We start from the raw sequence: 18,015 nt of genomic DNA on the forward strand, positions 1-18,015 counted from the left end.
GGCAACCAACGGGAGCCACCTGAGCGGCACGTGATGAGCCTTCCCATATCATCCCGAGCCCATTGCATTTCCACGCCATTTGGTCCCTTCATGTAGGCTCCACTCCACACACACACACACACACATATATATAGCTCGGAAATTAAATAATATGGACTTTTCACCCAAAAACTAATAATTTAAAAAAAATATCAAAGTGGGTTGTTTCTAAAAATTATAGTACAAAAGAAAAACTATACAATAATTAACTGATGAACAATTATGATAATTAACACTTATTCTCATATTTATTTTCTCAAATTTATTGCTATCTTATTGGTGCTTCTTTACTATACATGGTAAAAAACAAGATAAGGGTGCCTAACTATTTACGATATTCAGTTGCCTCTTGGCTATATATATGTATGTATATGACATTCATATACGTGAGGAATGAAATTAGAGTCGAGAGACGTCGTCACGATCTAGCCACCAAAAGGTATGTGATGGGGGGGCTGCCAAGTCTTGGGGTTGCAAACATGGCCCACTTGTCATTGTTATTGTCCCCCTTTTGACGTTGCTACAAACTTTTTCATTGATAATGGAAATTTAAATCATCATTTCCCACTAATTAGTCCTCCCTTATTCCTTTTTCATTTTTTTTGACGAGCACTGTTTATATTGCGTTCATTATTAAATGTGGCAGCTCTTTGATTAATCAAGCTGCTAATTCCCCTTAAATCACCACTTAAGCTTAAAAGGGAATAATTGGTAGATTGAGTTGGACTGATATTAGCTTAATTAATGACTAATTATAGTGGGAAATGATGATATGAGATTCTAAAAGTTGGGTTCAGATTCGAGTTTGGACCGCCTAACGAGCGAGTTTATGAAGTTATTTTTTGTTCATATATATGCTTATTATCATGGGATCAACATTTCTCTTTCCCATTATTTTCCATCCGTACACTGTAAAAGTCCAAGATTTTGTTAAAGATGATTTTTTTTATTAAAAATTCATCTATTTTCTGTTGAGATATATTGTATAAAATTAAATTAAGTTACAGTGGCGAGTTGTCTATATATGTCAAGTAATTAATCAGGATTATATATGGAAGAATAAGTACTTATGCATCTCGCAACATACGAGTCAATGTATTTCCAATTTAGCCAAAAAAAAAAGTATTCTCGAGCTAATCTGCGAAGCCTAAGCTCATTTAACACCGAGCCTCATATTCGTTTAAGGAATAAGGATTATTAATCTATATATATGTATAATACATAATGTAAAGTAGAATTGGTACATTTAACATGCATTGAATATATCAATATAAATAATTAATTTTATTTTTTGTAAAAAAGGTTAACCAATTTTAATTTTATTCTCTAAAAAATTATTCATACAGAAAACTCTTGAAATTTTTATACACTAAATAACTATGAGTTTTTGTTATGGATATTTACACTCTAAAATATTTTAAAGAGATGTTGCATTTTTTGCTCTTGTTAATATTCCAGCAAATTAAGCATATATAATTATTGAATTGATAATGTAATAATGGAGACATTCATTTATGTATTATAGTTTATTTGATTTTGTCTTCATAGTTCATTATGTATTATAATTTAAAAAATTAATAATTTTTTAGTAGCAAATTTACATATAAAAATATTTAAATATCGACCGTAATCTTCTTTATAATTTCCGGTTAAAAATTTTAAATTTATAATACTTACACATTTAAAAATATTATTAAAATGTAAATATTGATCGACAAAGGTTCATTTTATAGAAATTTATTAAGTTCATTTATCTATTTATTTAGATATTATGATGTTTATCCAAAAATTAACTTGGATAAATTCATATAATAACTGCTTTATTTATGCAAGTAAGTTTGACATTCAATTGAAAATATTAATCATTTCGTAAAAGAATCTAGAAGAATTCTGCAATTTTGTTTTCTATATGTTAATTTTATGACCTCAAATTATGCATATAATGTCTAGTTTTTTTTTTTAACAAAATCTACTGGAAATCTATCAATTAAATATTAAAACTACTGCAATATGGATATAACAAAAAGCAAATTCTTCAATTGTTTATTCATCTTTTAAAGTTATTTTAGTATAAATTTGAATAGAATTTTTTTTTATAAGAGTCCGTGCATCACATGGTAATAGGCTAGTATATATGTATATAATCATATGCACCAACGAAATTAATGCCAAAATATTAGTCTTTTCTTTAGATTGATTAGAATCAGTAATTATAATTAAGTTGGCGGGCTCTACTGTGACTGTGTGCTGTCTTACGGGCTGGGCCCTCCACATTGGGCTCATAAGGCTTGTGTAAGTCCACATCGGACCCGAGGTGTCCTGGTCGGACAAACCTTATCAACAATATCTACTAATTATATCATCATAATGGAGTTAATTGGATGAGAATCTCCATCATATTTAATCATTCTCCTCCATCATATGCATTGCTAAATGCTTAATTATCTGACTCGAAGCTCAAATCAAACCAAAGGTATTCATTTCGTGGTGATGAAGCACTTCATTTCGTGTTTTCATTATCAAGGGCGGCCGCTGTGGTGCTTGTGAAGTCATGTCCAAAGCAAAGACGTGAAAGAAGTGTTTGCACATTTGTCAATTGATATGTGCATATAGTTAGCTAGCTAGGGTTGGGACCAGGCAATGTATAGTGAAGCCTCCATGATCGCTACCCTCCAATCTCTTATATATATATCGTGTCGATAATTATCATCTATCGTGTCCCTTTCGGAAGCTTTAATTAGAAAGGATAAATCATGTCTTAGGGGATTGCTTAATTAGTTTTAGGACAAGGGAGGGGCCACCAAGTTGATGAACACACTATCCCAACCCATGTGATGATCTTTTGGCACATAAGACATGTTTGTCAAATTAATTGCCTGATCTGACCAGAAACTTGCTCCTAGCCCCACCTTTGTCCCTCAAGTCCCCTTCACCAAGGTTCAAATCCATCCCTTCATTAACACTGTTAACTAATCATGCTTATGATTTCATTAATTACGACCCGCCCGCTTAATGCCATTGTTAATAATAGTGGCATTCCCCGTACTGAATTCGAGCTACGAATATTAGCATACATTGCATCTTAGTTGCGTTAGCACTATCTCATGAGTATGAACTGGTTATCATATATACTGCATCAGCTATATATGGAAATGCTTTGGACAGCTGCATTTCACCTCAAGTCATAACATTATTTATTGGAAAGCACACCCCTTCTTTGGGAAATCTTTTTTTTTTTGCTAACCCGGGGTGTCCGGGTTTCGCCCGACTAATCCCCGGGGCTCCGTGAACCCCCCGCGACGCACGGAGCGGGTAATCACGCCAAAGGCGCTCCGGTGGCCCCAAGGAGATTCGAATCCGGGTCTCGGAGCAAACTTGAGTGCTCATTAACCACTAGGCCAAATCCCTTGGGGTTCCTTCTTTGGGAAATCTTACGCATATGTTAGATGCTCTAGCATTTATTAGACACATATATATATATATATATATATACATATTTGCTTTATTTATTAATAATTTTACAAACATGATAATGCGATCAGAAAGAATTAATAACATTGCTATAACTACATGTAATTATTGCACTGCAATTCATTCATGATATTATCGGTACATTTAATACAATCTAATTGGTGTTTTTTCTCGTCTCGCAATAATATAGGATGACCGAAAAACTTTTGATTAAGTAGGCCACGTCAAATTTAACCACTTGAGGCCAAAAATACAAGGCCCCAAAAATCTTGGGGCAGTGCTAGAAGATGTTCCCTGGTCCCTGTGTCTCACTACATCTCAGAGCCCCCATAGCCATGGAAAAACAAATTAAAATTAAAATTTGGCTTCTTTTTTTTTTTAACCAAAACTTTTATTTTACTTGGCTATTGATGAAAAAAAGATAGAAATTCTTTTAGTTAAAACGCACTACAATTCTAGCTAGTGAAATCCTATGCTCATTCAGATATCCTAGCTTAAATTATGACAGGTACTATTTTTGTTCTTCTCCAAGCACAAGGTCATAATTCCAAAAACAAAACCGGTTAAATAAGAATTACGTCGCAATAAGCTTCCTCTGATGAGTATAATCATTCGGAATCAGTTGATTGCAAAGAATAGTGCTTCAAAACAGTATTCATCTTATCGGACACCGATTTTCCTAGAAAGGAATTAATAACTTGTATTCGCCTTCGGACAAGAGGGTGCAATACTCTCAATATGGGGACATGGGTGCAGCAATGAGATCCTTCCTTAGGAGATGGAGAGTGTACGGACTCAACTCCGGTCTTACATTGGCAGCCTTGAGGTTGTACCCATCACAATGATCAGGAAAACCCTAAAAAAACTGGCACTTTCATGCAAGAACAGTAGGGAACATTGATGCTGACTCCACGTAGACTCCTGTTTTATTTACCCCTCTCTCGTCCTACGTAGAAATTAATTAAAGTTGTCGAAAATCTAACTACGAGGATATAGTTCAATGAAAAATTGTGTATCAGTGGACAAACTTTACGTGTAGTGTAGTATTGGGATTAAAAAACTCATTGAAAGCACTTCATAACAGTATCAAGCTGATGTCTAAACGGAATCAGTTTTACTAAATAGTCAGAGAATATCCGTACAAAAGAACAATTTATTAATATATATATATAACTGTTCACATCATCCCAGTTTACAGCAGCAACACTTGACTATATAAAGGACTCAACTGAAGAAGAAGAAGAAGAACCAGAACACAACATATATTTTCCTTGGAGACTTGCCTCGTCTCAAGGGAGCAAAACATCATGGCAAAAGTTCAATACAAGGGTCTTCTTGTTCTGGCCTTTATCTTTCTCTCCTTCTCCTCCACTTCTTCTGGTTAGTATATTATTATTCTTCCTCGTTGTTCGGACTGATTCATCTGTATGGTGAGTTCTTTGGTTGATCTTGGGCGGTTTTTGTTTCTTTCAGCTGCACGACGTTTGCGAGCGGGAGTGAAGGGAGATGAGAATTCTCTTGCTGGTGACGGGTTTGACGGGGTTGTCTTGCCAAAGGGATCACCAGATCATCAGGTGACTAAGGAGGTCGAAGAGTTGTTGTCCATGGACTATACTCCGGCCGGAAAGAAACCTCCGATTCACAACTGAATATATATAGCAGGAGACGAATGAAGTCTCTTCGTGGAATTAATCGGCACCGGTTCGGTTCTATATGTTTCTTCTTCCTGTATACTTGTAAATGAGTACCTTTTTCTTTTTCCTCGGATGTCTCCCTTCCTTCTGGTCACAAAGGAGGCTGGTTCTTGGCTCCGAGTCGAGGATGGCAAGTGTCGCTGCACCGAACTCATTTCTCTTAAACGAAAATACCTTTGCACATACAGTATCGTTCAGTAGATTATGGAGGAGATAGTTGACACATTTCGTTAGGAGATGGTCGATCAGAGAGAAACTGAAAGTTGTAGAACAACATAATTTATACGGGAAATATAGTGTGAAAGTCTCATCAGTCGTGCAATTGTGTTCTTTTTTTTCCCCTCTAGTCCCTTCTGTTTCTATTTTGCATGAGAATATAATTAAGGAGAAGCTGTGCCACCGACGAAATAGAAATTTCAAGCAAAACATAAACAAAGCCCTCAATTAGATCAGTTATTCCATGGGGGAATCTAATATTTGGATTCCAGATTTTAATTTCAAATAGACGAACTGGTGGTTTTCGCATAAAGGGTACATTACGATATCGTAATATCGCTAATTTCCTATTCCGGAGTACTACGAGGCTTTGTAGAATGTCCATTGGCTTGCTCGGATGTTAAGTCATATTGACTAGCAAAGAAGCTATTTTAAGAGGCATATACATATCTGAAGCGAAACGATAGGGTAACTCGAAGAAGAACAGACTAATTTTGCTTGCTTCAATCAACAAAGAATGTTATCAATTTTGGATGGGGCACTCATTTTGTACCCGTATGTAAAACTCGAACCTAAGCTAATGCTGTTCTCTGGGTATACAAGAACCACATCGACAATGGAATCCGACATATCGGCTGTGATCCTGCCTAACCTTAACTTGGTGCAGTTTAGCGCGCAGCTTCCCACAAATGATGAGTCCAAAAAAAAGGAATTCTGATACAATGCAGATGAGTTATCTCTAGGCATCAAAGCTGATCTCTTCTGCTGGGACTCTCTCGTAGAAGAGCATGCAAGCGTTAGATGCAAGAACCTCCTCTTCTGAAGCAGGGACTACCTCTGTGTCTGATATAGAGAACCAACGGACAGGAACTTCATCCGAATCTTGGCAATGGCCATCTCCAGGTGTATTGCTCCTCACACTCCTGTAGATGGTGTAATGGCCATCGTCCATCCCTCCAAAGTGCTCCACTACAGAAACTAGACGGTAAAGACGACTATCCCCGAAAACCTTTTTGGCAGTTTGAATCTTCTGGAAAAGAGAACGGAAGGCGATATTAGAAAGCAATATAACCAAGTGAGATCAAAGGTCCCAAAGTTTCCAAAGACTAGACAAAAGTCTCAAATCCATGCAGGACCTAACCTATTAGAACTAACAGGGACATCTGAGGACATCTGACATGAGTTGGCTCACATAGCTAGCTCCATATGAAACCTTCAGATGTCCAATCCTCATTCCAGGGAAAGAAAAATGGAACTAAATATCCTCGTGACAAGGTCCCCCTTTATCTACCGATTCCATAGGCTAACATTTCAATATCTCCACAACTGCCATGACATATTATCCCATCATCATTAAGTAAAGTATTAACCTTATCGGTAGATTCTGAGCAACTATCAGTCTTTGTAACAGTTGAGCAGCCTTCAGCTTGCCCTAGATCTGGCAATTCGTCTTGCACGGAACAGTGAGATTCTTCTTGCCTTGAACTCTTGGAGATGCCACTCGGCATTCTTCTGTCAGTCTGAGGGTTGAAAGGAGTTGAGCGAAGGTTAAGAAGTCGTTGCTTGCTCTGCTGCAGTAACCAGGGCCCCATATTTAAATTTCCTTGCATGTTAACTCCGAAGCCACTTAGTACAAAAGGGGAGATATCCAACACCAATGGGAACGAAACATGTCCCTGAAAGAATCAAAACATAGCACCATTAAGCATCCTCATAAATTTCATACGACAAGTGAGCGTCTCACTGCAAGATCAAATTAGATGCATCGACAAAGTAAGTTAAAGAACCTGAAGTTTAAATGCATCTCCACGTTCATACGCTGTAGCCCGTGCCAATTGAATGCACAAAATCTGCAAGTAAATACAAAATCAGATTAATGCAAACTGCGGAATATAGGGAATTATTTCCCAAATGATTAAGAAACAGGTCCATCTCGATACCGCTGGTGGGCGAGCAATTCTTGTTCTCCTGATAATTCGGCACCAATCGTCTGTCCATGGGAAACTTCCTAGACCAGACAGACTTCTGCACTCACAGGAATCTCCCCAGGTACAGGCTTCAACTTTCTCAATCTCTCCCTCATTTTTTTCAGTTAATGATGATAAGTATGCTGCAGCAGCAGTATGCCAACAGCGCTTGCAACAAGTGCTTTCTCGATGGGCGACACAAAACTGCCTTAAGCAATCGAACAAGGTACAGCCTCTCATCTACAATAAGAACCGGAGAAAATGAGAAATCTGAGTCTCAGACTTCTTAAACATGCATTAGTCCTATGTAAATTGAGGCCTTGGTAATGGTAAACATACAATTGCTGAACCATGTGTGGGCACTGGAACAACAATTATAGTGTAGAAGAACTCAAACACCAATTCGAGCTGCCAAAGAAAAAAACCAAAGAGATAAATATTACAGTCAAGAATGACGATAAGGGAAGCTCAAGTTTTCGCATGAACAATGACAGCAAAAGAAAGGGAAAAAAGAAAAAAGAAAGAAACTCTGGGCAGGATCAACAAGCACAGAATTAAACTTTTTAAAATTGTCAAAATATAGCAACGGATATTGCTCAATGCACAGATATTTCAAACAGATAACGAGTGGAAGCCATAGAAACCTGGGATAGACAATTTTGACAAGTTAAAATGCTACCGGTGATCCCATCAAAAGGCCCAAGGATGTGCTTCTGCCATCTTTCTTGCTCACTTTGGTCATTTCCTACTAGTGGGCTAAGAATTCTACCACTAGAAGCAGTGGGAATAGCTAGAGGACTTTGGTACGGTATATAACATCCCAACAATTCTTCTCTTAGGGAGGAGATGAGAAGACCCAGTGCCTCGTTTGCATCCTAAAATTCACCGAAGCCAGGAAATAAATTATACTCTTGTAAAGTACATTTTGAAAGGCTGTGATTTTAAAGAGGAAAATGATCAACAAACATGAAGGCACCTGTTGTTCCGTCAACCTGAAACTGGGAACATGATGGGAGATCTCCTTCATCACCTGGGATGGATCCAATACTATTTTCTTTTCACTCAATACCCGCAGACCTGCCAAAAGGTAGACATGTCAACCAGCAATATGACATAGCCCAGGAAACAAGAAATGTAACAGAAGCAAATGAAAAGATTTCAAAATTGTTCCACGTTACCTTCTAGCAAAGTCTCCAGAGCTTCTATCAATGGTAAGTTTCCAGACCTATCTTGAGTTGACAATTTCTGATATTCTTCCGTAATCTCTTCAAGAAAAGGTTGGAAATACGAACAAGCAGCCAGAGCCTGCAAATTTCCAGCATCTTATCCAACAAGCATGCATTACATCAAAACCCAAAAGTGGACACTCATGACCCGGGCCACAACTTTCATGTTTTTTATTTTCTTGATCATCTTATCATAGCCAAATTATTAAATAGATGACACACGACACTGATGCACTTCCCTATTCCTGCCAAGAATAATACTTGAACATAATCCCATCATGGATGAGTTCCCTATCTTTCCTTACATCAAAACCAGTGATGAAGACTCAACTCAACTGAAATTCCTGCCTGAAAGCATCAACAACGGCGACAATTTTCGTCAAAAAAGAGATAAAAATTGAAAAAAGAGGCCATACCTGCAGTATTACATTGAGGAAACAGTTGTTGCTGCGATTGTGAAGCCCGGGCACAGTGTAATCTTCCTCGGAAATGGTCCTTCTCCCAGGAAACCATGATAAGCAACCCAAAGTCCCAAGTATACCATCTCTCTTAATTGCGAAAATCAAACCGGCAACACCCACTAGGCCAGCCACTGATGTCTGCACTACCGGAGCTGAAGCCCACGCCATGTGGGACTTCAAATAGTGCCCTGATTTCAGACTCATCACTCCGTATGGAATCGATCAGCGCAGAAACAGCAAAGCTGAGAAAAGCACGAAGAGAAAATGTATTGAATTAGATAGCATCAAAACAAAAGTAACATGCATCAAATGCAGGAACATGATCATTTAACAGAGAATCTTGCGGGGTTCGAAAAGAGCACGCAGTTGCAACACAGACAACAGATACCGATTCATTTCGCGAGATAAAGGGATTCTTTTAACCCGCAACTACAAAGATTGGCAACAAATATATATTTTCTTGAATATAGAATCATCTGAAAGGTTCTGCAGCGCAGTGAACCGCCATGAACAGCCAAGTTAAAGCTCGAAGCTCATGCAACCCCCCAAGCCCGCACAATTCCACCGGCAACCCCACAATTTTCTTGATCAAGAAAAGAGAATAACACCCTTTTAACCGCCGAAACTTCTCTACCTTGTATTACCCAAAAGCCGCGAGGAAATCATCAGGAGGGAGCTTACGGGTCATTGGGAACTCGAGACTCCCATTAATGGCGAATTTACAACGAAGAAGAAGACGAAGAAGAAGACCTTGACAGAGGATTAGCAGCTTGCAGAAGTGGAAGTGGAAGTTCAAGAGCTCGAGCTCTTCAGTCATCAGTCACCCAAGAGGTCGTAGCGGTCAGAGCAAACTCCCCGCGCCTCCATTGATGTATATGGGCCCATGAGAAGAGTTGCTGTTGGGCCGGGCCGGTCCGGGAGCTGCTGATTCGGGTAAAGATCGGTTATGGTTGTTGCGTTAGTTACATTGACCTTACCTTCCTTTTGTCTAACTGATTGATCGATTGATCCTCTATGATCCTTAATCAATATAGTTTAGTTTAGTTTTTTTTGTTGTTGTCTTTCTCAAAATCAGGGTCTTCTATCATCACAATAGGGTTAGTTCTCCTATAGTGTCGAGCGTAAGTATTGTATAAATCGAAGAAAGTGATTGGTTTACTGCGTATCATAGATATGTAACTAATCTCATCCACGATGATCAATGATCTTTACCCAGTCTCTCTACCAGAGGGATTCGCTCGGGGCTTATGAAATATGATCGTACCTTCTGATAACTCCATAATAAGTGTTGACCCGTGTGGAATCAGGGATGGACCCAGGATTTGAATCGGGGAAGGGGGCAGTGTGCTCCTTAAGGGTGGAATAGGATGGCGATTCGAATTATGGAATGAATATAAGGTACTTCCTAAAAATAAAAATAAAAATAAAAAACTGAACGATTATATATAAATTTTCTTCAAGTTTTGACATTCTAGGGGGATGACTGCCCCGTCAGCTCCCTTCGGTCCTATTAAAATAAAAAGTAACCTCACCTGCCGCACCCGTTGAACCCACTTAATCCAATGATTAACATTTGAATATCGGATTTTTCTTTTTTGACTTTAGTTTTGCTTACTTCATTTTGCTTCTTATTTGCTCTGACCAATTTTTGTCGAGGGGAGCGTTACCACCACAGATGCAAAATTTCAAATGATGAGAAAGTTTCGAATACAGTTTGACAATTTATGGATTAAAATATTGACAGATTCAATCTTTGAATAAGCTGTTTGAACTCGGACAGGTCGAGGCTTGAGAGGTTTTGAGGCTTTCAAGCGACTCTCTGGATGCAAAGAAGAACCAAATAAGGCTTTTAATTAATCTATTCAAATCAGTTAGTCATTGAGTAAATTAACAATTTGCCCCTCAAGAAATTGATGTTACATCAAATCAACCCTCAAAATTTCTTTTTACATCAAATTGGATCATGACAGATTAAGTGTATATCAATTGACCCCTTATGTCAATATCTCCGTTAACTTTAATCGGAATTGCTAATGTGTTCATAACAGTGTCACGTGGCACACGATGATTGGCCAAGTGGATTCCATGTGTTTTTAATTAAAAATAATAATCCATATCCCGATCCGTATCCCGAATCGTAGCCCGAACAATATCCCTATCCGTAACCCGAACCCTTTCTGGAAAAGATAAATCTAACAATAAATCTAAAATAATATAATAAAAATTAAAATTCAAAAAGATATTGTTCGTCTTCTTCAAGAAGAGGAACAATATCATGGTGGCTCCCCACCATGTGAGCCCTCCTGAGCCAACCATTCGGAGACCCATGGGTGGGTTTGTGCTAGACTCGCAGACCCAGCTCATGGGGTCGCGAGCCCCTGGCTCAGCGAACCCAGGCTCGAGAGACATGGTTCGCAGAAGCCTCGAGCTCAGGGCAGTCTCGGCTCAGTAGATCGTTTCTTTTTCAGGGCCCCAAAGGCTCGTTCTTGGCTCACGAGCGTTAGGCGACCTTTGGACGATGTTGCGGAGTCCATTGCGAGGATCGTCGAGCCTACTAAAAGGATCGTCAAAGACCTCTGAGTGATCTAGAGTTTTGGTCAACCCTAACGATAGCCAAATCTCTGATTTTTCGGCGATATTTGGTTATGGAGAGGCTAGATCTAGCCACACCGTGCCGAGACTGTCCGGGAGAGGTCGATCTGAAGAGGTGGTGGTGGTTCACATGGCTCTGGATTAGGTTATGGCTCTAGATACGGTAGCGATAATGGTGGTGGCAGAGGCGGTGGTGGTGGAGGAGGGTCAAGTCACGGTGACTCTGGCTCGGGATATGGATTCGGAAGTCGATATGGATATGGCAGTGGTGGGCAAAGATGAGGTGGTGGAAGTGGAGACTCAGGCATAGGAAGTAGTTCTAGGCTCTGGTCACGGAAGCGGTGGTGGGTGTGGGAACGGTGGTGGCTATGGAATTAAAAAAAAAAAACATATGAAGCCCACTCGGCCAATCATCAAGTGCCACGCGGTACTGCTATATACACGTCAATAATTCAGGTTACAGTTAACGGAGATATTGACGGAAGATGTCAATTGATGTACATTTAGTCTGTCATGGTCCAATTTGATGTAAAAAAAATTTTGAATTCGGATTTGATGTAACATCAATCTCTCAATGGGCAAATTGTTAATTTAATCATATTCATTTCCACACTAGGCGGACGGCAATATGCTTACAACAAGCATTGCGCTGAAAGTTCTTTACTACATATGCTTACAACATAAGCATGCTTATGCTAAGATAATCTTAGCACAAACATGCTTATAACAAGCATTGTTTGATATCACTTGATGTTTATGCTAATATTATCATCAGTTATCGCATCGTGTAAGTTCTTTACCACATTATCGCTATGTCAAGCAACTTTGCCCATAATTTGCATAATAGATCATTAAATAGCAGAAAGGAACTGGAGATCTTGACCTTTCAGGAAATACAATTAAGCGCCCACAACAAAAATAAAGAAAAAAATTTGGAAAGCCTCCTACCCTGAACTAATTATGCCGACCGCCAAGATCTAACCAGGGAAATTCTTCATCGTCAACCTGGACCGCACTACCATTGCCTGATCCCGGAGGCTGCCCCTGCCCGTGTGGTGGAGCAGGAAAACGGGCAGGTGATAGGTAGGAAGGAGCAAACATTTGCTCGTACAGGCTCATCGGCTGTTTTTGATGTCCCTGAGGAAAACTAACATAACTCCTAGAGATTTCAAGAGGAGCTTGGGAACTTGTTGCAGTACTAGGAATACCGGGCCAAGAATTGGCAGCTGAGAAACTGGGATCCGTGGAGCCATAATTTGATGGGCTCGTAGTAACGAGCCGGACGTTCTCAGGGAAGTTAAGCTTTGCCTTGTTACCTCGGAACCTGAGGGCGGCCTCATCATAGGCCCGGGCAGCGGCTTCAGCCGTGTCAAAGGTGCCCAACCAAACCCTAGTGGCCTTGAACGGGTCCCTGATCTCGGCGGCCCACTTACCCCACGGTCTTTGCCTCACTCCCCTGTACTTCCTTCTCGGCTGGGAGGCAGATGATGATGATTCCCTGGCTGTGGCTTCACTGCTGCTGGTGGAATACTCATAAGTCGGAGGGACGACCTCAGATTGGTCTCCTGGGTGGATGGCAGTTATGTAGTTTGGAGTTGGGCCCTCCATAGCTGATTTTGCCAAAAAAGAAATAAAAGAGCATGTCAACAGACATATACAATACCATACAAATACAATACAAATCAATTTCCTTCAGAACAAGAAGCCAACTTCTGCCAAAGGCGAGACCTTACCTAGAGGAATGAAATGAATTTGATCGGAAGTATTATATCGATGGCTCTCATATATCTGTAGCAATCCCGCATACAAACTTATTTCAGCTCTCGTAGCTAAGCTGATGCAAGATTATCCCACTATTTATGTTCCAAAGATTAGAAGAGAGAATACCTGTTATAGTATTATAGGATGATGCTGTTCCACCGTGCGAAAAGTAGCCGAATTCCTGAGCAAACCCTCCCGAGCCAGAAGAGCTGCTCCCGGAATCCGAATGCTGAGCTGCATCCCCAGATACAACACGTGCCAGAGCTGATACCATCACGGACATCTCTCTTTCTCTAGTCAAATGCCCGGGAAACCTCATCCCAGCCTGGTTATCTTGACCCGACTGCGATGGCTCCCAGTAGGGCCACGAGCCGTCAGCTCTCCCATCCTTTGCGTCTCTCGAATTCGCCACCTTTAGCACGCACATGTAATATCTTCCCCGCTGCGACTGACTAATTCATCGAGAGATCCCGAACCACCAACTGGAGAGACATGCCCCAATGTTATGTACATATATATGTAGAGCTGCTTCGGTTGGGAAAGTAGAAGAAAAATGTCCGCGCCGGCTTTTCTCAAATATAACATTGCTCTGATTTGTTTGTCGACAAGCTTTTATCTTTATTTTTCGTTCATGCGTATATATGAAGGAATGAATAATGCGTTCTTTTTCTTTTTTCTTTTTGTAAGTATATATGAGTTAATTATATACATACATACATACATTGATAAATTTGTATTTATCCGGAAGACAAAACAGAGGTTTGAATTGAAAGATAAATATATGTCGGAGTCAAAAGGGAGGGATGGGCGGTGTGAACGTTTGTGGTCGACATCATTTCGGAGGAAAGGAGCGTCCGGTTGGTTGCTCCGTCGGTGCTGATTCTTATGAAAAGATCCACCGGTTGGCACGACCGACGTGGAATTTCGCCGCTACATTAATTAATTTTGCCGGTCTTTTCTCTAATTCATATTCTCGGCCATCCCTAATTTTTTTAATTTTGTAAATTTTCGCTGGCATGTGACATGCAACAATCAATAGTTGAAATTCATCTTTGCATATGCACAATCTACGCCATAATGGGGATGCCAAGGTACTTTGAAAAACTAATAAGGAGCATTGATGTCTTTTTAAAAATCTAATTGGAATAAAAAGTATCCATTTGGACCATCTCCTATTTTATAACGAGCGTTCATGAGAATCATTAGTTAAAATTTACTCTCTTTTCACTGGTTTCAAATTTTTTTCGGTGAATAAAACGAATTTTTCATTTTACTCGGGTATTATTAGGTTTTTTTTTTTTTGCCAATCAAGATGACTTATTTAAAGTTGTGTACATATTTGTGTCCTGATTGCCCTCACCAGGTCTTGCCATGCATTAAAATAACCAGCTGGAATGTAAAACAATTATATATAAAATGCTTAATTGCCTCAACTGTCACGTTACTTGAATAATGGTTACGATTTAGTGTTCGATCAGTTATGGATGAGCTTAATGCAAATTTCGTGTATTTAGATCCATGCATGGCTATCGGCTGTGGCAGGAATCATATACTGAAAAAGTTCAGGCAGTTTTGTGATTTGGAAGAAAATCTCCTTCATTTGACTAACTGTTTGTGGATTTTCACAGACTAAGGTCAATTTTCAATTTTTAGTTTTCTGAATAACTTATTTCTAGTCCAAACCCTATTGATTCTTTTAGATAATATCTTGCGCACAAGGATTTCGTAACAATAGAGAGAAACACACAATTGCAGAGCAATTAAATGATAATAAATTGCGATTTTCAATAATAATATGAGAATTGAAATTGGAATATTAAAATATAACATACTTGAAACAAAGTTACAGAGAATGGCCTACTCTGTTTTTTATCGACAGAGGTAGTTTAGGCTTGAAAACATTTACTCAAGCTTGCTCAAGTTCAAAGATTTGGAAGAATTGTGGCCACGTTGAGATGCTTGGAAGCAAATACCGCGGGATGGTGGCAAACTTCCGGAACAAGGACAGATGGAGTCGTGACCGTGTCATTGAGGAAGACACCTACCGCCACAGACTTTGAACCTGAATCGTTGAAGGATAAGCCATGTCGCTACAAGTTCGGTTATCTAAATTACTCTACTCCTGTGATAAGAGGGAAGATGCTTCAAGCTAAGCTAAGCTACAATATGTCAATAGTTGTGTATTGAGTTGTTATTGTGATCCCAGGAGATCAGCTGGTATTTATAGACCTTCAAGCTTCCCCAGTTATTACGATGATTTTCTCTGAGGTGGAGATCGTGGGCAAAGTGGTTGAAACAAACTTCTTTGCTTATTAAGGAAAGTCTTTGCGTGCTCCCTACTCTAGGTAAATCCGTTAATAATCGTCTGGGTCGTGTCTTCCACGCACATTTTCCACGTGATGTTATCATTGAGGGTCGTGTCTTCGTTTTTTATCCACGCAGAATTCTCGCCAAATCGTTATTCTCCCACTCAAAATGATTCAGCCGAATGTGTCATTCGGTTATCTTTCACCCGTTGATGGTTTGACCGAGCATATCATTCGGTCTATCTTCAAAATGCAACGTATCATCTCCCTATGTTGGACGACACGGGGAATTTGAGTTGTGAACTTATTGGTTAGTGCAAACAAGTTCCTGATCTTTATCTATTTACGCCAGTGACCCCGAATGTACTGGCCCATTACATTCATGCCACATGACATGGATTGAAAAACTAATTTTGTGCTGGCAACACTAACTATCAAGAAAATTAACTGCACTAATACTGCAAAATTGAAAAACTTCTTCCTTAATTTGAGATCCTCCTAACCATTACCCTACTGCAATAACTTTGTGCTAAGAAAGTAAAAAAAGAAGAAGAAGCCATTTTATGGCAATAACTAGCATTTTCACACTTTTTACCATTTTCGCGGATAAGTGGAGGGAAAGGTCACAAGTAATTCTAATATCGAGAACCGAATCTTGAATCTGTTGGTGCTCTTAGGCTTCTTTTGGGAGTGAGTAGAGATTAAATAAGTGCTTATTTTAATTATTTTTAAACAAAAGCAGTTTTTGAGAAATTATTTCAAAATCTTAATTTGGTTAATTTATATTTTTTTCCAACAGGTTAATGGGTACTTATTATGAAAAATATTTCTTTTTATTCTCTATTCCAAATATTAATTTAATTTCAATAGTATTAAATTGTTACCTCTTATATCGCAGTACTTTAACTTATTTTGAAATCAACATACTTATTTTTCAATGACTATATTTCAACACTTTTACATCAGTAATGTAGCACTCCCAAACCAAGCAATCTATATGTGTACCCCTATTCTACGCCCTCTTTCTCCACACTTTTTACCATTTTTTTGGTCCAAATTTCTCTCACGCTCATTCGCTTTCTCCCCGCAGACCAAACCATAGAGAAAAGAGACCCCTCAACTTCGACCTAAACTAATAGGCTACAATTAATATTATGTTAGCTCCATTATTTATCATTTAACTCTCCTGCCCTTGTTTTCTTATAATCACGGAGCTCATCTAGAACCTCTACGATAAGAGCCAACACTTGATCTATCTTTTCGCTTCAAATTTTGGGTATATGATTTCCATTTGAAATTCTATGTATAGAATTCCTCATAAAATTATCCACCAAAATAGGAGTTTATCTTTCGGTTATAAGGGAGACCCATGAGTTTAGTAGAAGAATAGAAAATAAAGTGAAATTAAGGGGACATAAGTCCTATTAGTGACGTCCGATCAAACTTAGAATGATTCTAAGTCGGCATTTTGTGTCACTGTATCAAAATATGAGTTTTAATTCCACTGTTTTAATTTCACAAAAGATACGAAAAAGGAAAAAAAAAATATCATCATAAAATTCTAGAGAAAAAGTTAAGGGGTTTATTTACTTTTAGAAAATCAATTCTCACTCTTCCTCTTTATTTTTCTTTTTCATTTCTAAACTTATTTTTCCATTAAAAAAAGTATACGAATGTGTTTACTACTGTTAAGTTAGAAAATTTTCTGATGTGAAAATAATTGGAGTAATCACCATTAAAAGACAATAAATTATAAATAGAAAAGTCAATAGAAAAGGAAAGTCATAAATTAGAATTTTAAAAAGAAAATAATGAACAAACAAAAAACTCGAGAACTAAAAAAAAAAAAAAAAAAACAGTCTCTCATCCACCATAAAAAAAAAAAGAGCTTCTCTAGTAGAGAAAAAAAAAATCAATTCATTTTAATATAAGTAAATGTATCGTTTGCAGTTTTACGCTTTTCAAAAAAGAAAGGAAATCGAAGAATTCTCTAAAAATAAATAGGCCTTGATGCTTTCATTCTATCTCACTCGCATTTTACAAGAAGGTCATGGTGCAATCACTCTAAAATAGTTACACTACACAATCAAGTCAATTACTCTAATTTGTAGTCAAAAATTTCAATATCATGTAAAATGGCAGGTATTTGGATTAAATTATATCTATTTTAAGTGAATTAATCGAGAGTGAATCACTTAAGTCCTTAGCAAGTTGCTTGCAAGGTAATTGCACATATTTTTATGTCAATATCACGCACTTCGAAGAATTTAACTTAAATTTAT

At 38.4% G+C, this 18,015-nt stretch overlaps 2 protein-coding genes across 4 annotated transcripts; both read right to left on the minus strand.

The window, feature by feature from the left end:
* Nucleotides 1–5,889: 5,889 nt before the first annotated feature.
* On the minus strand, nucleotides 5,890–9,936 carry LOC116200998 (ubiquitin carboxyl-terminal hydrolase 27). 3 transcript variants are annotated; one of them, XM_031532049.1, is made up of 10 exons: nucleotides 9,825–9,936; nucleotides 9,030–9,316; nucleotides 8,566–8,692; nucleotides 8,364–8,464; nucleotides 8,032–8,262; nucleotides 7,727–7,795; nucleotides 7,361–7,627; nucleotides 7,208–7,270; nucleotides 6,791–7,096; nucleotides 5,890–6,450 (listed from the first exon to the last, which is right to left on the minus strand). In XM_031532049.1, exons 2-10 carry the CDS (start codon nucleotides 9,276–9,278, stop codon nucleotides 6,160–6,162), a joined length of 1,704 nt encoding a protein of 567 aa, XP_031387909.1. In that variant the 5' UTR covers nucleotides 9,279–9,316; nucleotides 9,825–9,936; the 3' UTR covers nucleotides 5,890–6,159. The 3 variants fall into 3 exon arrangements, with proteins under 3 accessions (XP_031387909.1, XP_031387910.1, XP_031387908.1); XM_031532050.1 differs by having other exon boundaries at nucleotides 9,756–9,905; XM_031532048.1 differs by having other exon boundaries at nucleotides 9,709–9,904.
* A 2,541-nt stretch (nucleotides 9,937–12,477) lies between these two features.
* Nucleotides 12,478–14,055, minus strand: LOC116198954 (ethylene-responsive transcription factor ABR1). Its single transcript, XM_031529232.1, has 2 exons — nucleotides 13,554–14,055; nucleotides 12,478–13,276 (listed from the first exon to the last, which is right to left on the minus strand). Exons 1-2 carry the CDS (start codon nucleotides 13,852–13,854, stop codon nucleotides 12,621–12,623), a joined length of 957 nt encoding a protein of 318 aa, XP_031385092.1. The 5' UTR covers nucleotides 13,855–14,055; the 3' UTR covers nucleotides 12,478–12,620.
* Nucleotides 14,056–18,015: the final 3,960 nt, after the last annotated feature.

The sequence above is a fragment of the Punica granatum genome, chromosome 3, assembly GCF_007655135.1.
Source record: "Punica granatum isolate Tunisia-2019 chromosome 3, ASM765513v2, whole genome shotgun sequence".
NCBI lineage: Eukaryota > Viridiplantae > Streptophyta > Magnoliopsida > Myrtales > Lythraceae > Punica > Punica granatum.